The following is a 22,145-nucleotide window of genomic DNA, read 5'->3' as shown; positions in this document are numbered from 1 at the left end:
TAAGCCCATTTCATAAAATTGCTCATACTACAATTAATCATCTTTGAACTTTCTCACAAAATGTCAAGGAACAAGCGATAACAAACAGCGACAACATTTATGCTTCAGATATCATTACAGTTGTGCAAAGGCAGAGTGACATGCTCAAATAAGTTGCAAAGATAGTAGGGAGCATGCAAACATTCTAAACCTTTGAATATCGAAACAAATGATATCATGTTCGATTCAAGATCAAACATCATATCAAAATCCAAAGGCGAATGATATGAATGCTTAACTCTTGGCCTTGGACCAACATGCACTCACAACACAGTCACACATTCACACCCTATCAACAGCTTCTAGTTAAGAAAGCCTACGCGCCGCAAATCTTTTTTTCTTGTCAAATAACAAGAAATTTTTGAATGTCTCATTAATACTGATTCCTTCTTTATGTGTTATAACATTTAGAAGACCAGCGTATAATATTTAGGAGAGTGCTAAACTTGTCAAGGTTTGTATTTCTATGATGCCATAAGAAATCTTTCTTTTCAGTACACTGGTGCTGATGCTGTGGCGAGGGGTGCAAAAATTCATTACGCAGCACTTCGTCCTTTTCCACTACATAGACAAAATATTTGTTACTGCACTTGTTTTACGTTATAAGAAAGTTTTTACGAAGCACTGAGCGTCCACCCCACCACCGTGTTCATTATGATGGCCTGCACTGCTGTGCTATAAATATGCACAGCTTCACTTTTCAGCCCACCTACCCTAGCTGCCAGCAACCTCTTGGAGGCCCCCTTTACATAAAACTACACTTTTTTGGACACACAAGCTCCTCATTAGCTTGTGTGTCCAAACTAAGTCACACTGAAGCCCACCCGTTAAGGCGTGTGAAACCAAGCTCACCCATTGGCTGCTGCACTTCAGGAGAGATGTTGTTTGTGTCTGAGCGCAATGCACTGTCCCCGCGTTCCGGTTGGAGAGGCTGGAGCTGGGCTGCCGGTGGCTTCCGCATCAGCTCTGCTGCTGCAGCTGCCTCTTCGGCCTTCCGCTCCCTCGCTTCCGCTTCCTTTGCATCCTTCAGGATGGCGTACCTTCAGAGATATCACACACAGGCATAACACTACATGCTGAACGCACCACCCCTTCCCTCTTTTTATCCCGCCCATTCAGTGCTCAAAATGGAGAGGGGCGCATCGCGGTGTTCAACTCTAAACTTCACCCCCACAGCGGAGGCATGAAAACAGTACTCATAAGCAAAGATTAAAGCCTTTCCACTCAATGTGAAAGCTGTCAGAAGTGCAGAACAGTGATTTGCCATAATGGGCTGTAGCACCGTTATCCGCTCACTGCTAACACCCAGTGCAATTCAAATTTTTCGCCTTCGCAGGGCTCGCGCGCCCCCTGCCTGAAACTGCGCCAGTGGAAGTTCTGTTCTTTTTGGGCTTGCTTTTCCTCCCGCACTTGCTGGCGTTGCACCGCCACTTTTTTTCGCTTGCTATTGTAAAAAGCAACCCAACGAGCGTTCCCAACTAAATGAACACGGGCGGTGCTGGTTAATTGCGTATATTTTGCCTCAAATGTACCTCCATTTTTCTTTGCGCTAAACAACGGGGAGATGTATGACAAGCACCCGTGGTTCATGAGTTCCAAACGCTTATGACTATATAAACCACTTGGCTTTCAAAGCCTCTGCGTTACGCCGCAATGACGGAACGCTGTGTGGCTCTACTTGGGTCCAGTGAGTGAGCTACGATGACAAGGCGACCCTCTAAAGTGCTCTGCACTTAAAAAAAATGCAGCCCCTGCCATAAATTTACTGCTGGAATGGCAATGGACACAATATCATTAGGCTTTGCTTCACCCAATTCTGATGTACCACAGGTCTTGGTTCCACACACATTCTTCGCAACACCGCTTCTTCATTTCTTCAGGCTCATACCACACAACTTGAACACGTAGCTTCTAACAAGGGATCCCTACAGTCCTCCTCCTTTGTGCCTCACTATTTTTTTCGTTAGCCTTGTCTAACAGCAAGTATGAAGCTTAGCCAAGCATCTATGATAATGCGACAAGTTTGGTTTGCCACACAGCAAGCACGTCCTCACAGCTTCCACGCATCAGAACACCTTTCTGTTTGGCTTTTCGTACGCCAAAAAAGTAGGCGAAAAAGGCTGAACACAGGTAAAGTAAGTGAATAGACATGTCACATCATAGGCAAATGGCCCGAATTCCTGCCACTCCCCCAATTCACAGAGATTCCCCCAGTATACCCAAGGATGAGGCGCGAGTTCAAATCCAAAGACTTAATAAGCAGGATGTGCAAATGCCCCCTAAGGTTTGCACTAACTGTATATGCAAGTTGCACCACTGGAAGAAACTATTTTGATATTTTTGAGCATGGTAACTAGCTCTGACCTTACAGCACTGACATGAAACCGCAATCTTTCGAGCCCTGTATTGAACGTTCTGCCGCAGCAAACGACTCGGAAATTGTGATTTAGTAATGTGACTGATTGGCCTAGTTGGTATTCTATGATTCGAAGAGTTGAGCACAAAAATAAACAGGTCCTTTCCCCATCCCTGCCCATTTTTGTGCTCAACACTTCAAACTCTAAAATTCCCCTTACAGCTGACAGAACTGTGGTTGACATTTGGTCCAGCTGGTATTGGCTCTTGAACATGTTAAATAGACGGTGATGTGGTGCGTGCCCCTTTTTTCTCATGTCTGTGCCATTTTGTGATGCTTGTTCAACATTTTCAACAACCAGGTCTGCAAATCCACCGCAAAATTTTGACACCACAGATGGCATGGGAAATGTGCTGAAGCTGCTCTACTTATCTTTACATTTTTCTTTTTTCTTAGCCTAGCAAAGATATGATGTTGCCCGGAATGATGTTGGCACATATGCATGACAACCAACCACACTAAATAACTTTTAAATGCAGAGCATTTCTTTAAGTCGCACTGTCACCCGTCGTCCCTCGGCATTGTCCACTCTCAACAACACGTGCGGGCGTGCATGCGCGTGCTCCGGCGCTGAAAGAGGCGTTGCAGCAGCAGGTGCTACCTCCTCTCCCTCTACTGCGCGCGCTAAGGCAGCGGCGGAGCATCAGCGTTGAGCGGCCGATCCCGAGCGTCGAGAACGAGAGGCCGCCGCCAGTCATCAGCGTCGAGCTGCGGATCCATCGAATCGAGAGCGAGACACGGCTTCGAAACGTCAGTGGCAAGCGGTGGACCCCGCGTTACGAGAACGAGATGCCGCGGTCGCCCTTGTTGACGTAGTCCACGACGTACGCCGCGCACGCGTAGTGGTCGAGGATGATCTGCAGGTCCATGTTGGAGTCAAGAACCCTTCCGATCCACGGGTTGAACGCGTTCACGCGCTTCTCGGCGGGGGTCCTCGCGTGAAGCATGCACGGACGCGACGCGCCAGCCCGCAGAATCTCCGATTCCTCCTCCCCGGACCGCACATCGAAGGCGCGCAGGACCTTGTCCAAGCCCGCAAACTCCCCGTGCTCCAACGCCTCGTGCATTTCGTCGTACTTGGCCTTCAAGCGCCGTCGACGCACCCGTACGACAACAACAACTACAACTACCACCGCCAACTACCACAACCTACGCCACGTGACCACCCCCAATGCTCTGCATTTACTCGTGTCCCTCGCGCGGGGGCATGCGACGGGGGCATTTTTTTTACCCTAGTGTCTCTTTAGCGAGAGCTCAGTTTGCATAATAGACTCACTGTGATGCTTAGACGCCAATTGTAACATTTCAGTTGGCAACACAAGTTTGGTTAGGGAGGACACGAGGCTACACATTTTCTTCAATTCACCCATGCATTGTACTTTGGAGGTGAATTCACCCGAGCATTCGGAAAGTTATTCCAATCCTTGGAGAGCATACAGGGTGGCACCACATTACCGCAGCTTTTACTCCACCTTGCCTGCAATACAGCGGGGATCGAAGGAGTCGGCGACCAATGCCATCAGCGATTTTAGTGGCAGACTGGCGTTTTTTGAGCGTAGCGCATACGCAGTCTGGGAACAAAAATTGCCCAACCCACTGTGTGGTAAGGATACTCACAGCATTGTCTAATGAGGTAACTCGTTTTCTTTGACAAAAGTCATAAATCCGTATCCATGTCTGTAAATCCATATTTGTATCCAAACAGCTATTTTACACATAACAAGTGAGTGCAGAAACTGTAAATTGTGGCTACAAGCATTTTCAGGTTAGCTCTAAAATTCATCTTACGTTTCTGGCTACGAGAGTTTGTGTACTTGAAGCAAGTTACAAACCTTAAGGGCTAGTCCCAATAAAGTCCCGGCTCCAGTTTTACACTTCCCAATATGCCGGCAATGTTCAAAATAGCCTGACCAGCTCCGCAGCCAAATCCACTTCAGAGTCAATGGCCTCAATACACTGCCACTGCTTTGCAGTGTTTACAATGAGCATCAAACCAAGCAAGTGGTAAATGACCACTGATTGAAGAGTTTCCTCCATTTTCGGTGGCATGTATCCCCATAAGAGTGGACTGAGGTCAAAAATATGGCCGAAAAAAACCATATGCACACTTCCCTAGTGTGAGTGTGCCATGTAAGGAAGAGTCCAGGGACAGGAGTCATGCAGTCACAACAAGTAGTGCTTATAAGAATCCAGCTTTAACAGGAATAACGAAGCAGGAGAAGCGTATGTCTGCAAACAAGGAACCCACCTCCTGGTAAGGCTTGCCTTTTGCTGCTCAAGGGTGTCCATGACCCTGCCACACTGTTCGAGCATCATCAGCTTGTCGTAAGACTCCTGGAAGCGACGAAAAAGTTCACGCACGATTTCAAACCTCCTGCTGCTCAAATTAGCCCCCGGGCCGTGCTACCACAATTTTCTACCAACCCAGAGAAGCGCTGAATAATTTGCCAGAATTGCTTTATTTGTTCACCAGTATACTTTTTCTGAATACTCTTTCACTGTCGTCACACACACAGACAAAAAAAAACGAAAAAAAATTTAAAGATGCTGCACAGTATGGTAATTTTTGTAAGCGAAAATTCTCGTGCCAGAAGAAGGCCTAAAGAATGTAACGCTCCATAACTGAAGAAGTTTCAACCAAATGTGGGACTCTTTACTGAAAAATACTATTTTTTTATGCGCTTGCATTTGTTTCTCTTGCTTCGCCCTTTGAGCACGACAGCAAAGAATCACTGCACATTTTTTACTACGCATCCCACACAAACATGTGCAGCAGTTAGAAGCTTAACCCTCATAATTACGACAACCATAAACTGCAGCACCGTTATGACTTTGTAGCTGTATTCACAACCAAAATGGCTCCCTGGAAGTTCTAAACTTGAGCACAAGACATTAAGTCTAGTACCTGTGAGACGAATTCGAGACACTGCCACTGCTGCAACCATGTAGGCATCTCACAAAGCAACGACGAAGAGAGCACACCAGCTACAATGAAAATGTTTTCTTGCAGCAAAGGCTGTAAAAGTCAGCACAGAATCAGGCTTTCTATGTTTGTACCACTGGATGCTCACAGTGAGTAGAGGAACTCTAATTTTATTTCAGTTGATTTCATTAACCCTTTAACCACCAATTCAACTTCCAAAAAATGTACCGAAATCGCCAATTTTTTTTAAGGAGTCATATTTTTCCCCATGAAATTCTGATTCTGAAAATATATTGTATGAATAATTTCTGTTTAGAATTAGCACAGAAATTACAAAAGAAAAAAAACCTGCTGCTGGGGCGGCTTTGACTCAATGCATGCCGTGGCAATGAGTAAAAAAACGTACTGAAAGTCACAGTATTTATTTGGTACAATCACGGTAACACACAGAAAATTGCACAGACGTTCCTTCGTCGTAACAAAAGCTTTCATGACTAATAGTCGCTCTTTGCGTGGTAGATTTCGAAGCATGGTGTCACACAAAGCCCGACTTGGCGGTCCTCGCACCAGAATCGCGTTTCTTTGTGTGCTAATCTTCCCTTGAAAAGCAGGAGGTTCTCATCAATGGACACATCCTGTTCTGGCACATATGCATCAAGGAATGCCTCATTCAGCCTTGTGATAACGGGCCACAGCTTCCACAGCCGGGGGTGTGGATGAGTTTCGAGTTTCATCCATGGTTTCGAAGTTGGTGAAATGAAGGCAGCGCATCATCGCGTTGAAGCGGTTCCTGCTCATGGCTTTGCTGAACACTGGTGTCTCCAAAACTTGCTTTGTTGACCAGTACATCTCAGCTTGAGGTTTGCCGACAATACCCTGCCATATTATCAGTGCAAGGAAGACCATAATCTCATCGCGGTCTACCGGTTTCCATGTAGAACCCCGGGCAGCAAAGTACGCTACCGCAAATTGGTTTCTTTCTGTGACGGTTAGGTCAATGATGTTTTAGTCAAAAAATGCAAGAAACCAGCCGAGAATGTCATTTTCGTCAGTGGGCTTCCGCAAGATTCCGGGCACTGAAGAGAAGGGAAACCGTGGAGGTGCAGGTGGCAGGATATTGGTGTCCACGCGCTGCCACAAACGTGCACTGGTCAGTGCGTCACTCTCGTTGTCGTCATCATCGCCGTCGCTCTCGTCGTCATCTGAAGCAATATACAGGATAAAGTCATCCATGTCACTGTCGGACACAAAATCTATTTCTTCACCAACGCTGCTTTCTTCACTGCTCCAAGAAGCACTTCCTTTTCTTGACGCGTCGCCGCCAGCCGGCATTCCTTTTGCGAAGCGCCATTGTGAAATGGCTATTTCGCGCCTTTTGCGCGCGAAAGGCACGAAATTAAATTTTCCATAGACAACTACCGCCATCTGGGGTTGAAAATGGCAAGCAAAGCAATTGACGACCGTGACACGTCTTTGGTGGCATTGTGAAATGGCTATTTCGCGCCTTTCGCGCGGGAAAAACACGAAATTCAGTTTTCCATAGACAACTACCGCCATCTGGGGTTGAAAATGGCAAGCAAGCAAAGCAATTGACGACCGTGATACGTATTTGGTGGCAGAAGGAGCGGAAAATCGGGCCGGACGAGCGTGACTCGTCGTTGGCGATATTGGTACAAACTTGGGTGACGAGTACAGCTCGGGGTTGGCGGCTAAAGGGTTAATCTACCTAATTGCTATCAAACATAGAAATGCCATCAAGCTATGCCTTTCGACATCGGCTAAAACAGCTTTTGATTAGTTCAAGAAAGCTTTAATAGTCCGCTACGAATCGAATAAATTAGTGTTACTTGCTTATGAAATGAAATGAAAATAAATTAAATGAAAATACAAACAACCAGCTACGCACTTCAGAAAGCCCAAGAAACTGTTCAACAATTATCATACTTCGATTATAATAGCCCCGCAATACCATTATGAATAATTTACCATCCCTTCTTTAAAAGAGTTGAGAAAGTGTGAAAGCTTTCTGAAATCAAAACTGCATCAAAACCTTCACTAATGCTGTATTCGGGTGGTCGTTTTAGAGTGCTCTGGAGCACTCTGGAAAGAGACTCCATGTTCGGGAGGTCAAAATCGAGTGCTCGACGTATGTTCGGTTGGTCGTCTCAGAATGTCGTCCTCCAGTCCGAGCGCCTCCGACTGCTCTGACTCCGAAGTGAGCACCGCCGAAATCTGGAGGTGATCGGGTCACATGACCCCGGCCGCCGCGGCTCGCCCCGCTCACCCATACTCACCTGCCTAGTCGGTGGCGTTCGCTGAGGCCTAGCCAGCGGTTTGTTGTGGGAGTATTTTGATGTTTTTGCTTCTCGCGCTATTACTAAAGGCGTCTCCGCATCATGTCGAAACGGAGACGCCTATTCAGTGTTGGGGAACCGTCTCCGCTGCTTCTGCAGCTCGAAATCGACGCCGAGAAGGACAGCAGCTCAGGTGACGACGACTCGCACGTTTACATGAAGAAGTTCGCCGAACTGTTCGCCACACCGCTTCCTGTGTTCAAAGTGCAGGCCTGGCTGTTTGCAGTTGCCATGTTGGCCCCGCCACGGCGCCACAGTCGCGTGCTGCTCCAAGATCAGGTACGCGTTCGGTTGGGGAGCGCTGTCTCTTGCTCAGATTGGGGGAAGCGGCCCATCGGCATACTCCGAGTCGGAGTATCAGAGCGACCACCCGAATACAGCATAAAAATGTGCCCAATCAAGCATCAAACCTTCAAAGACCTAAATCAAACCCGAAGAATGAACCCATGCGACGATTTTTCATGCACTAAGTAAAAGCATTTGTGAACGATCTAAATGTATGCCGATACATGGTTTATGAGATAAACGCATAGTACTATTGCACCCCTTCATCACCAATGCATGTACTGTCTTATCTGGAATCATTCCTCTTTCGCGATTTTCAAGTAACCGTTTCGACACAATGGAAGCCCAGTTGCACGCACGCGCCAAGTGTCCAGAAATTTTATCAGAGCTTTCCGGTCAACCGACCGGTCTATGAGGAAATGCATTAGTTTTCCGAAAGGACGCCACCAGTCCCACTAAGAAAGCTTAAAACACAACTGGTTTCAAAGATGCAGTTGATGACATCTAAGCACAGCCAAGCCCACCCAACAGTGGCTACATCAAGGGGGACCGGAGGCGTGCGACATTTCAGCGGTTCAAACATTCGTTCTTTCAGGGCAGAGGTCAGGTGTTCCCACCTTGCTCTTGGCGTAGTCCTTGTGCTTGCGTATGTAGTCCACCATGCCAAAGTAGCGCATGTAGAGCATGAACGACCTCTCCTCGTCCCCGGTGTTCTTGTGCAGGTCGGCCGTCTCCAGAACCCGCTTCGCACTGGTGCACAGCCTGGAACAAGAACGCAAAAGGGCCCGCAATGAGGGTACAGCTATCTTGCGGTCCAGCGGGAGAAGCATTCTGCACAGGGTGCCACTGATTCCCTTAGCAACTAGCCATTTAGACAGAAGCACCGCTGATGCTTTCTCGAGAACTAAGTGCCCAGTACTTGATTGTGCCAATCCAAAACACACGGCACCAGTTGAATTTTCGGCCAGGGCACAGAGAAAAGGATGGTATGGGACGCATCACCATGATAGCAGAATATACGATCTCATTTTCTTAACTTCACGAAGTCAATTTGGAAGCAACACGTAAACTGTGAGATCAGTCAAGGCCGCACTGGGAAGTGTAATGTGCATATAATTCCGTGGGCTCAGGCATTCTTCAATGCGAGTGCTGTATTTTTGTGCGTATAACCCGCCCCTGCATATAACCTGCACCACCGCTTTCAGTCCATGAACAAAAAAAATAAATATCCCCATGTATTGCCCGCACATTTATAGAGGAAAGGCTGGGCCAAAGCTGTTAAAACAACATGGCACATTTGTTGACGCAAAAAGACTTACCTATGCTTTGCACATTGAATACAATTTTCACCAAGGCCTAAGCCACAATCACTCATTGTGATTGTGGTTTGTCATTGCTCTCGCTAAGCTATCGCTTGGGCCACAGTCGTTACTGTCATACATAATATCGTCTTCAGTTCCATCCATGGTGTTTGTAGCACAGCATTTCTTGAAGCTCTTGCCAAGCATTTCGCCTGGAATGGACTTCATGCCCTGACGATCTACTTACAAAACAACGCAACATCAGGCCTACGGATGCGGTCTGTCGGCGTTAAGTCACAGAGACCTTCAGCCATCCATTCAGTGAGCAAGAATGGGTTATGGAAGACACTTGACATGTGCTTTGAATGGTCTATTCAATGAAACATCACAAGGTATCGCCACCTACCATTCTTGTATGAATGTAGAATACAATAATTATACCGCAAAAAGGTAAAAGTTAGAAACAGTTTACAATAAATTAAACATTTGAAAATGGATCAGTGTGGCGGTGAAAGCCACTGCCTCATTTCATAAAAAATTCTGCTCACACCAGGTACATCATAATCACAGTATAGAGCAGTGTTTTCATGGTGTTTGTGAATACTGGCACTCACACTCTTTACCCTTGAACGGTGCTTTTCCTTTGCCGAAAATGCTAGCTGACTTTCCCAATATTTTTGCTTAGGTTATATATTTTTGAGCTGTGGGTGAAAAATGAGCACTATCAGCGGGATGAGAGTTACTTAGTCGCTACTTCTGCTGTAGGGCCCTCGTGAACACACCACGAAATGCTGTGAAGCTGCACCGAAGAAAAAACCTCGCATATAATCCGCACCTCTACCTTACCCCTGAAACATTCGCATTTTTGATGCGGGTTATAAGCGCGAAAATACGGTACCAATTAGAGCTCTGATCATAGCAAGACTACAAGATTGAAAGCCCATTCATTGTGGGTAAAAAAGGTTGATTGATGCCAATATTTTCAACAACACATGCGACGCTGCAACCGGGAATAAGTCACTTCCAAATATGATGCCACTTATGGGACTGAACAGCTCATCAGTACACAGAACCAGATGTAGAATGGCATGTCACAGGCGACGCAGGTTCGACCAGATCAAAAAAAGGTTCAGCAAATTAAATTGACAACCAAAGGTAAAAAAAAAAAAAATGACCGAAACTGTGGGGTTTGCTGTCCCAAAACGAGCATCTTAAGAAATGGAGCAGAGGAAGAGCCACGGACTTCAAAACCTTCAGCATTGAACTGCCATTCACGACCACTACGAGGGAATGCTACCCGAGTCTCCAGAGCAACAACACTTCCCATAAAGCATATGCATGCACACAATATTCTGCAAATATTTTGTTAAATGTAAGTTTTAGTCAACGCTCAGCCACAGCATGATTACCGGCATAATTGCCAGCTCTGATTACCGGCACGTTTTTTAACATAGCTTTCACAGGAACAGGCAGAAGGGAGGAGGACGAAAGCAGAACACTACCATTAGTATTAGAACAGGGAACAACAAAGTAGGAATAAACCAATTCTATCACGGCCCAATCATGGCCCGGCATCTCCTACACCAACAGCTATTGCTAATGTTTGCGAGCGCGTGAATATCTCTTTTCTGCCTAACACCTGCCACTGCTGTTCTCGCCTTGACACAGATTCTAGTTAATTTTTTTTAGATTCGTTTGTTCTCTCGCTCTGGCTTGTTTTTCCACAAGTGGATGCTTCACCAACTTTTCCACCATACAGTTCGGTTTAGAGCATGAAGAGCTACATCTCAACAGTGGAGCTGAGAAACGCCCAGCAAGCATGCAGCATTTAGAAATCACAAACGGTAGAGCAAGCTAACAAAAGTCAGCCGAGGTCGGAGATAGGAGAGTGCGGTAACCCTTCTCGCAAGACAAGACAAGCATGTCTAAAGTGGCACAAAGAAAGTAAAATGGAAAAAAAATGGTCTCATGAGGCCGTGCAACTTACGTGCGTATTTGCTTCCCTTTGATCGTGGCATTTGTGCTCCTGGTGTCAGAGTCCACCAGCTTCATAAACTCTTCATAAGTGCTGGCCAAGTGAAGGCCCTTGGTGGCAACTGGCATTCTTCTTCACCTGGGTCACAATACAACTCCGATTACATTCAATACGGCAACTTACTTTACCCCATACTATCCACACCACCTCAATGCCTGAAACTTCACCGAAGCTCGAAGTATAAAAAAAATCGTGGGGTTAATGCGACGAAGTTAGAAACGGGCTATGAGGTGCGCCATAGTGGAGGACTCCAGATGAATTGTGATCACCTAAGGATCTTAAACATGCGCTAATATCCTGACACACAGACACTTTTGTTTTTCGCCTCTATCTGAAAAGCGGCCACTGCAGTCGGGATCGAGCCTGCGTACTTGTACTCAGCAGCATAATGCACCATTGTGGCGGGTAGCTCGAAGTAGAGCTTTAAACACAATGAAGTTGGAGGGCTCTGTATTAACCTCGACGATCTGGTGCCAGCAACACCAAAATATTAAAAATTTAAAGAACAGCCAGGAAACAAACCCATGACTTAGTGCTGCGCAGCACATTATCGTAGCATCACCTCCACTATTTTTTTTAATGCCAAACACATCACCTGCTTCACAATGGGAGTGATGAGGACACCTGTTTCGGCCACATGCCATAAGGTGGGGTCACGAGAGTAACCACGTTCAACCGGCCGTCCAGAATTTGAGAGTGGCTTGTGCCTGGTTGCCAAGGAAACCAATGCTTGAGACTACCGAAGTAGCGACGCTCTGGACAGCGAAAGAAAACTGAGCACCGCGGTGGAGCATATTATGCCTACATTGCCGCTTTCCACCACGCATCGCACTGGGAGCAGCCGGTCACGTCACGAAAGCACTGGGAAGTCTAAGAATTTGGGCAGAGAAGCAGGAGTAGCAGGAAAGGGCTTGGTTGGCCACTCTGTGCTGATGCATTTGGCATTGAAAAAATACAAATGGCGATGGTCGTAGTCAATGAGCCACCCCACCAGGTAGTGAAAAGATTTGTAGGCAGCATATATGTGTAACTGTACTCAAAAGGGAGCAAGCTCAATGTGTGTACGAAAGTGCTAAAAAATGCAGATTTCCAGGGAATGCAAGAACGCAAGTTTTGGAGGGGGTCCGATTAAGCAGATCGGTCCATCAGAGCCCTTCTTTTTGCAGCCACCATACCTGCTCTCTTCCTCTCCTCCTTCACAGGGCAATGCTGGCATTGATAACATTGCAAGTGCTGCCTCTTGGTCCAAGACTTATCGATACGCTTGACGTTTGATAGAAACCAATCTAAAGCAATGCTCCGTTTCGTCGTCTTTCAAGCTAACGGTGCTAACGAAGGTAAGAACTTGTAATCACCTTCGAAAGGCCTTTTGCCAAGATCAGGGGATGTCCAATTATTTCTACGACGCCTGCCAGCCATGCAAGTACAAGTATGAACAGTCTATACAGCACAGCACAAAATGCAACCACCAGATTCCCTTTGGTCAGGATTTAGTTTCTACCAACCTGTCAACTCAAAGGTACGTCGCAGTATCGAGGCCTTTAACTTTAAGATCTGAGTGAAAAGTAGTGTGCTCCCGTCAAGTTTCAGCGGGTCGTAGCGCCGACAAACATTTTAAAGAAATTAAAACACAAGGGCGAAAACCTGCAATGGTGCGCCGCACGAGCAAATCGTGCCCAGATTAGTCATTTAAGAGAATTCTAAGGGCGCATTCGGACGAGCTCAACCACTTTCAAAACAGGCTCAGTACTTTACGTAGGGAGTTCCAAACGTGCGCTTTATGGCAATAAATAACGATAAAGGAATGTTATAATAGGCACACTTACTCGGTCAACGAACCTGAAGGTGATGCCAGCTACGATACACTCTTTCGTGTGAGTACGCTCATCGACGGCTTTCACATATCGAATAAGGGTAGTACCCGATTGCCGAACACGCATTAAGTATCGAAAAAGGTCATGATTAAGTTCCTGCATGAAGTAACTATGGTGCTAAATTATTGTGCTGGCGGAAACAAGGCGACACCCAACATCAATATCATGTTCGTCACTGATATCGTTACACGTCGTTCCCTGGCAAAGAGAAAGAAACAAGAAAGACAAAAATGCGTCGCTTCTAGACCTATATTTTACGGCATCCCCTTTCTGTCGTACTTCTACATGCCTCGGTTACGGACAACGCAGCAGTAGTACGTGCAAGAAGACGAAGGCCGTACTGCATACCTTTTGGGGTAGACTGTCAAGTCCGCAGTCCGCGCACTCTGGTTTGGGCACTTTGCTGACTTTGCATCAGAAATCACAAGAGATAGGGTTTGAAGGCCCAGTGCTTCTCATAGAGCCTAGGGGCATTTTTAATCACTCCTGGAAAACCCCAGAATGAAAGCGAAAACAGCACGAAATCGCAAGAACATCTTTCTTTACTGCATGTTTGTCTACGGCCCAAACTACGACCCGGCTAACGTCATCGATTTAGGTCTCGCGATTTGCTATTATCAAAAGTTTTAAACACAAAACACTTGTAAGCAACCAAACTTAAAATTTTCTATTTCAAGAATGAGATAATTTTTATTACTTTATTACATGAATTCTTTTTTTCCTGAATCCAAACTACAAAAACTTGTCTTTGATTGGCTGGATAACGGAACCAATCAACAAAGAGCATAATAAAGGCGGTCTTTTTTGATTTCGTATTAATTGGAATAAGCTATAATTAGGCTCCCAAGCTTATGTTTTAACTTAATTAAGCTTAGTAATGCCGCAAAGAAGACAAGCAGCTGATTTACAAAGCATATGTGTCGCTCAATCCGCTTCTGCACACATCTAGTAGCTTTTTTCCGCGATTGTCTTTCCGACGCAATGCACCGAGTTTCTCATGCTCAATGTCAGCCGCACAATGTGACTTTGCAAGCTGTAGAAATCTGGTGCAGGAACTTTAAACATGCTTCATTTCATTTACGAGGATTTTTCGTAACGTTATAGATAATTGAGACTCGTCAAGGCTTCCTCCAATTAATAGAACTTGACGTTTTTAGTTTTCCACAGTCTTTTAGTCGCATAGTTACACACGTCAGGCAAGTGTCAGGACTGGCACCTATGGGTGAAAATGAACGTCACGTGTCTGGAGATGTGGATGTCCTTATAGGCGCTATGAGTATTCTATAAAAATTGGTTACACTTACAGAGAAAGAATTCTCTGTCTTAGCTGCAGACAAAGAAGGTGGTTTCTGTGTAATGCATAGGGCAGTGTTTATTAGCAAGGCGAGAGATGTGATTTTGTCCTGCTTTATTGAACGGAATGAAGTTACACTGTTAAAGGCTAAGTCGGCAGCTGTAAAATTGTGCGAAAAACTTGAGCTGAGGCAGCTGTCCCAGATGGTTGGGAAAAGCAAGAGTTCCAGTTTGTCCATGTTCTTTCCCGTGAAAACGCAGAAGACGGAAAGTCCCCTGCGCGAGGTCGTCACTGAGCAAGGAACGTGGCAAAAGGCAGTGGGCAGTTTTCTACAGAAGTATTTAAACGAACTAGGTTATGAGGATCCCTTATGAGGCGGCCGCCCCCTCCCCTAATTGTCTTGGGGGGGCGCCAAATTTGCCCCATACCTTTACTCAACCGAACCTGTTCCGTAAGGGTATGACCACGCGTGTGTTTTCACAATAATGGCAGCCGAAGAACTCTCACGTTACCTTCCAAAAGCTGTTTACTTTCAGTCCTTGAAAGGTGGGGGTTCACCAGAAGCAGGCTGTTGTGAGAAACACATTAACGCATAATTTTAAATTTGCCATCTATTGCGGAGCGGGTCCTTTTTCTGCTTTTTCGCGTAAATAACGTACGCAGCACCGATAAAAACAGCCGCGCAAAAAAGAGTTTCAGAATAGACAATATTAAGTTTTTAAATTCATACGCATTTCTTCCATTTCTTCTCCATGGATCTCATAAATTCTTACACATGGGGAGGTCGGGAGTTGGCGGGGGGAGGGGGGGGGGGCGGTGCTGCGGTAAGACTTCACCCCCCCCCCCCCCCCAATCTAGAACCCTGCGCACGCCTATGCGAATAATAGCCTTAATTATTACTTATGTACGGCGTTTGAAGTGGGTAAAGAGGTTAAAATAAATGGTGTTTGATTCAAGCATTGATTTATTTATTTATACACCCCCCAAGCTAGGAAAGAGAGAAGGAGAGAAAACTATTCTCTAAACAGCCCTAGTCCGGGTCGTCGTGCCAGTCTCTTCATTAGGAGACGGTTGGTCCGTAAATAGTGCCAGAGGTCCGCACTAACATGAAGGCAGTGGGCCACGAGGAATTCTTGCGCCAACTTCACATCCACGCCCGGACCCGGGTTCAAGTAAGTCCTCCCAGAAAGCGATGCGGGAACGCAGGTGTGGTGGTAGGTCTGGCGGATGGCACTCCCAGTAAAGGTGTTGTACTGATGGGTAGGAAGGGCAGTTGGGTGTAGGGCAAGTGGGACGCGAGAGGATGCCATGCATGTAGTGGATACGGGATGGAGTGACATGAGAGGAGGTTTGTGCTTCCCAGACCACAGATGCGGCTTCACGGGAGAGGGTGAGGTGGGGGACCGGGAAATACTGCCTGCTTGCGCGTAGCGCGCAGAGATGATGTCGGCGTGCCTGATGTAAAATATTTTGAGTGCCAGGGTGGTACCCATTTGGCCACAAAATGGACGTATACCCGGGGAGGAGTATTTTGATTGCCCCCAAAAAAGATTCGACAATCACGAGCACTTCGCTCAGGGATTTATACCACACCGCAACGTCCCCCCCCCCCTCCCCCCCTCTCCCAGAAAAAAAATCGAAATTCTGGATAAACTCCTCGATTCAAGATTCAGTTGCAAAGGCCACGGCCGACTAGATCTGTGAAAAAAAAAAAAAAAAAAACTTCTGACGCATAAAAAAAAGCTATGGTTTTTAGAATATTATCTCTATGCTGGAGCCCCAAAATACTCCTCGTGATCATCATCATCATTGTCGTCGATTTTCGTGAGCCCCTACCCCCCACCAACCCCCCCACCACCCCCCCTCCTTACCACCACACACACTCCCTCCCTTCCCCCCACTTTAAAAACACTGCCGAAGCCTATGTTGTGAGGAGAACTCTTGTGAGTGTATTATCAAGTGACCGGGATTCGGAAATTGAAATTACGGGAAGCGATGCGTGTACACAAAGTGACGAAAGTATGGAAGGCGCCGGCGCGGCTCCACAGGAAAATGATTGCCCTTGTTTCGAATTTCCCGCGTGCTACCGGAAGTGCGACCAAAGCGGCGCGGCAAAGTACTGTGAAGATGGCCTGAGCCACAGGGGAAGAAGCACGGGTGTGGAAGGCGCGCAGGACGTCCACGGGTGAGGAGATTACAGGGCACATAACCGTAGAGTTCGTCGCGCGTGGGAACTCAGGCTGCGGCTTAGCTGCTTGGAGGAGAGGGGGGAGGAAAAACTTTATTGTGAACCTGGGGATGTGGGTGGGGTTCCTCAGTCCAGGAGACCATGGAACGACCGTGCTGTTTCAGCCCTGGACACCAGGAGTTGTTGTGCATCCAAGCCGGCGCTGGCCACGTGAGGCGGTGGCTGCAGTCTTGAATGTGGACGCGGATACGGATGGCTCTAATCTGTGCAAGTTGGTGCATTTGCGGCGGTAAGCATCTCGGACTTTGACACAAAACAGGAGACAAGAAAAAAAGCGGCGGTTCCGGTTTTTCTTGTTTTCTGTTTTGTGTCAAAGGTTGATGCTGCTTTCGGTCATGGATACCGGCATCGGTGTAGGTTTCTGAGGATGTGGTTACGCTACCATGGGGCAAGAAATCCTTGTCCATATTCATACAAGAAGAATGAAAGGATAAATTGCAAGTCTGCTCGAAGAATGTCTTTTAGAACCATGTTTTGATGCTAAATCCGGAAGCACTGTTGACGGAGGCATGCAGGTGTCACAGCAAGACAACCACCTACAGACCTTGGGCCAGGTGTGACGTCACCGTTTTGAGCTGGCTATGCTCCACTGGCGCCCGTGCGCGGAACGTACATTACACACACATACATATGCACAGAACACACACACACACACACACACACACACACACACACACACACACACACACACACACACACACACACGCACACACACACACACATACAGAGAGAGAGAGAGAGAGAGAGAGAGAGAGAGAGAGAGAGAGAGAGAGAGAGAGAGAGAGAGAGAGAGAGAGAGAGAGAGAGAGAGAGAGACTTGAATTGTTGCCCCGTAAGGGGTAGGGTGGTAATCTCAATCCATCTGCCAGGAGTCCTCGGTCCCTGGCGGAAGCTTCGGCCGTCGACGTCAGCTACCGAGTTGAGAAAAGCCACCTCCTACTACTCACAATAATAATCAGTTGTAAATTCAGCGCAGTAAAGACTGAAAGAGGCCTAACAAAGCATACCACGAAGGTAGATTCGACGGTAGATTCGGACCACTCGCGGCTTATTCAACAATCCTCATTTTGCGGTGACGTACGTCAACATATAACCCCTCACAAGTATGACATACCCACTTAAGGGGATCGGACAATGGGAATGACAGGTACTGCCGTAAGAAGCTCACTGCCGACACGCCTATTGCTGCTTGGCGGCGACGTACCCACTCGGGGGATTGGCCAACGACGATAAAAGGTGCCCTCAGAAGCTCACGGCCAATTCACAGTTTCTCATTGGCTTCGTCGCGCACATGCCCACACATAATGCTCATATACACACTGAATGCAATTGGCCAGTAAACCAGGTAGGGAGTTCAAGTGCCTCTCTGAATTCTTATTCCTCTTATTTTGTTAAAATTTTATGCGTCACGTGGTTCTACGTGCTTCGAAATTGTAAATCACTACGAAACACAAAACAGTACAAAAATATTGGCTCCAATCCACGCTGTGAAGGTGGTTGGAAAGCAAAGCTTTAAATGACACCCACAACAATTGCCCATGCGACGTCACTTGAATTCATACGCGTGGCTCTACAAAGAGTGAAGCGAGAGATTCTGCCAGCCGTTACTTGGAATTCGCGGGGGCGGCGTACCGAACGCAGCAGCGTAGGCCACAGCCGGGCCAGAGCGGTGGACGCCGCCGCCGTGGCCCGGCCGTGCGTCGAGAGAAAGAAAACGGAGAGGAGCGTCTTTCGAAGGGGGAGACAGCGGAACCTATAATCTTGATGTGCTAGCTCGGTGCTACGCCACCGCGCGGCACAAGCGTAGACGCCGAAACAATTCGGCATGTGAGCTTAGTGATTCCCATTTATGCCGATTAAAACTAGTTATTTCAGTAAGTTTGAGAATTGCGAGAAAGCTATCAGGACCAGTTGCTCCTTCCGCCTCTTTTAATACCCCTTAAAATACAACCAAATTGTATTCGTCAATTTAGAAAACGGAGTCCCATTCGTGGCAAGCAGAGCGCAAAAGGAGGCGTTTCTTTAGAGGCCAGATGTCTGTGTGGGGTCTCTACATTTTGTTTTTCCACACTTCAAGGCACTTTGCCGTACGACCACTTAATTCCGTCGGGTCCGGGTTACCTAGGAGGTGGTGCCGAACAAGTTAAGTAAGCGTAACCGCCGACGCGCCCGGCGAGCAGGCACCTCCGCGCGGGGAACACTGGGTAAATTCGCCACGCCATCTACAGTGTGCTCCGTCAGTGACCCCCCCTCCCCCCCCACACACACCCTCCGTCGCCTCCGTCGCGTTGAGAGTTTATTGTCCCGCACGCCGCGAAAGAACCGTTGGCTAGTATTGGTAGAAAACTTAGCCCCCAAAAATACCGCGGTAGGCACAGATGGGATACCGATGGAGTTGATTAACCAATTAGGGCCAAAAGAGCAAGGGAAAGCTACTACAAGCCATCAGAGCAGGGATAGAAAATAAGGCAGTACCGGACACGTGGCCAACGAGCAGGATGAACTTAATGTGCAAGAACAAAACCCAGCTCGTATAGACCGGAAATGTCACGTCAGTGCTGTAGAGAGAGAGAGAGAGACAACTTTATTGGCTAGCCTGCAGAACGAGAGGATCGCCTCCTAGAGAGGCACCCTATCGTGACGCGGCCTGGACGTCCTCGTGGTGTGCGCCGCAGGCGTCGACTGGCTCGGCTGACGGGCAGTGAGGGGGAGGATCCCTCGGCCTCGCCGCCTCCCCGAGTCTCTGCCGTGCGAGAGCTGCCTCGAGCTGCTGGACGGCCTGGAGTTGGGTCGTGTATTCGGACGAAATCATGGCACTCGTGAAACTGTCCGGCAGCCGCGTCGGGGCGGCCGCCTCGTCTGGGTTGCGTTCACAATCCCACAATAGGTGGGCCAGAGTCGCGTTTGCTCTCGCGCACACACAGCACTGCACGCTGTCGTAGGCACCCGGACACAGGTATTGCGCCAACACGGGTGTGATCACAGAGTTTGTCTGTAGCTGTCTGTAGAGCACGGCCTCGGCCCTTGTGAGCCGAGGATGAGGTGGTGGCATAGTTCGTCGGCTGAGCCGGTACCATTGGAGGACCTCGGTATAGGTCGTGAGGGGTTCGTGGTTGATGGCCGGCTGCCTAGCCGAGCGAGAGGGGTCGCCGCGCGGTTGGTGAGTTCGCGCGCGGCGGCATCTGCCGTCTCGTTGCGATTGGCGTGGCCGTTGCTGGAGCCGAGCGAGTCCATGTGCGCCGGGAACCATCGAAGGGAAGTGGCGGATACTGATGGGGTCGTGGTGTTGCTTCGCACTTTCACTGCACTTTCACACACACTGTTTCGCGCATAACTGAGTATCGCGGAGCGCGAATCACTTAGCACTGTGGTGCACTGAGGGTCCGTCAGGGCCAGGGCAATGGCCGTCTCCTCGGCATGACGTGCGACCGGGACGCGGAGACTGCAGGCGCTGTAGATGTCGCCGGTGGTAGCCCTGACTGCCACCGCTGCGTACGTGCCGGGTCGGTCGGGGTACTCGGCGACGTCAACGTAAAGGGCACCGGTGTCGCGGGCGTAGAGCTCCGTGAGGGCCTTGGCTCGGGCGACTCGTCGGTCGCGGTTGTACTCGGGATGCATGTTCTTTGGTATGGGATTAACCCGCAGTCTGTGCGTGACGGCGTCTGGCAGCGGGCGTGTACTAGAGGTTGAGACTGCTCTGGATGCGTAGCCTAGCCGGTCGAGTATGGAGCGACCGGTGCGCGTGGTTGAGAGCCGCTCGAGCTGGGCCGTGTGGTGGGCCTCGGCGATCTCGTCGAGGGTGTTGTGGATGCCCAGCTCGAGGAGCCGCGCCGTGCTTGTGCTGTCGAGGAGCCCGAGGGCCGCCTTGTACGTCTTCCGTATCGCGGCGTCGATTTTAGCTCGTTCTGGCGTTTTCCAGTGGTGATATGCTGCCACGTATGCAACGTGGCTGATGGCGAATGACTGTATCAGTCGGAGGAGGCTGGCCTCCTTCATGCCGTGGTGCCGTGTGGTCACTCGCCTGATGAGGCGGGTGGCTGTCGTGAGCTTGGTGGTGAGGCGGTTGACTGTAGTGCCGTTGCAGCGATTGCTCTCAAGTATCATGCCGAGAACTCGGAGGGACTGCACTCGCGGGATGACGGTGCCGTCTCTCGTGCGCACGGTGATTGCTGCGGTGGTTATGCGGTGGCGAGGTGTGCCCGGTGGGGGTATCACTAGTAGCTCTGACTTTTGGGGGGAGCAGACGAGGCCGGAGCCTTCGAGGTGTTGTTCGATAGTGTCTACCGCGTGCTGTAGGGTCGTTTCGATGTGGCCGTCGCAGCCTCCGGGAACCCACAGTGTGATGTCGTCCGCGTATATGGTATGGCGAACCTGGGGTATCTCCGCTAGCCGGTTGGCCACGCCGATCATTACGATATTGAAAAGCAGCGGGGAGATTACCGAGCCCTGGGGGGTTCCGGTGCTGCCTAGCGATTTCTGCGGTAGTTCGAGGTCACCCACGTGTATCGTGGCGGTGCGTTCCGAGAGGAAGTCGTGGATGTATGCGAATGATCGCCTGCCCATGTTCAGTCGCGATACTTGCGCCAGGATGGCAGAGTGCCGTACCTTGTCAAATGCGCTCTGCAAATCGAGACCGAGCACCGCCCTGTTGTCGCGGGTGGGGGTAGTCACGTCGAGTATTTCGTGTTGCAACAGGATCATGGTGTCTTGGGTACTCAGGCGCTCTCGGAAGCCTAGTATGGTGTTAGGGTATAGCTCCTCAGTTTCGAGGTAGCGTTGCCATCGGTTCAACAGGACGTGTTCGAGAACCTTGCCGACACATGACGTGAGAGATATCGGTCGGAGGTTCTCTATGCTAGGTGGTTTGCCCGGTTTGGGGATGAGCACCGTCTTTGCTGTTTTCCATTGCTTGGGCAGCCGGCCCGCTCGCCAGCACACGTTGAAGTATTGAGTGAGTGCCGTGATGGCGCCGTCATTGAGATTTCGTAGGGCCTTGTTGGTGATGCGGTCTGGGCCTGCTGCAGATTTACAGTTAAGGGTTTGCAGCACTGCTCGGACCTCCCATTCTTCGATGTCGCGGTCTAACAGCAGATTGTCTGCTCCCTTGTAGTCGTCATGCTGTTCCTTGGGGGTGCTGGGAAGGTAGCGGGCGTTGATTCTCCGGCCCGTTTCGTCTTCGCCTAGCGTTCGTATCGCCGCGTGCAGTGTCTGCGCCAGATTGTGGCGTTGGAAACCCTTTGTCTTGGTTTCATCGAGTAGGTGGCGAAGTAAGTTCCAAGTTCTGCCCTTATGCATTTGGCCGTCTGCCTCGTTGCATACGGCGTGCCACTGCTGTGCGCAGAGTTGGCGGCTGTAGCACTCTATGGCTCGGTTGAG

General features: G+C 48.8%; 1 protein-coding gene across 2 annotated transcripts in view; it reads right to left on the bottom strand.

Moving 5' to 3' along the window:
• LOC144178679 (ubiquitin carboxyl-terminal hydrolase 8-like) overlaps nucleotides 1-13,811 on the bottom strand; it is a 46,267-nt gene extending 32,456 nt beyond the window's left edge. Inside the window, exons 1-5 of one of the 2 annotated variants that reach the window (XM_077706688.1) lie at nucleotides 13,576-13,811; nucleotides 11,306-11,431; nucleotides 8,635-8,779; nucleotides 4,704-4,789; nucleotides 892-1,079 (exon numbers count right to left, since the gene is read on the bottom strand). In XM_077706688.1, the coding sequence (XP_077562814.1) occupies nucleotides 892-1,079; nucleotides 4,704-4,789; nucleotides 8,635-8,779; nucleotides 11,306-11,421 (535 nt within the window). In that variant the 5' untranslated portion in view covers nucleotides 11,422-11,431; nucleotides 13,576-13,811. The remainder of the gene's footprint in view (nucleotides 1-891; nucleotides 1,080-4,703; nucleotides 4,790-8,634; nucleotides 8,780-11,305; nucleotides 11,432-13,575) is intronic. The other variant, XM_077706687.1, reaches the window with a different exon arrangement.
• Between the last annotated feature and the right edge of the window lie 8,334 nt (nucleotides 13,812-22,145).

The sequence above is a fragment of the Haemaphysalis longicornis genome, unplaced genomic scaffold (genome assembly GCF_048455015.1).
Source record: "Haemaphysalis longicornis isolate Haplotype H1 unplaced genomic scaffold, Haemaphysalis longicornis Haplotype H1 scaffold_4, whole genome shotgun sequence".
NCBI lineage: Eukaryota > Metazoa > Arthropoda > Arachnida > Ixodida > Ixodidae > Haemaphysalis > Haemaphysalis longicornis.
This window is presented reverse-complemented; position numbering and strand designations above follow the sequence as displayed.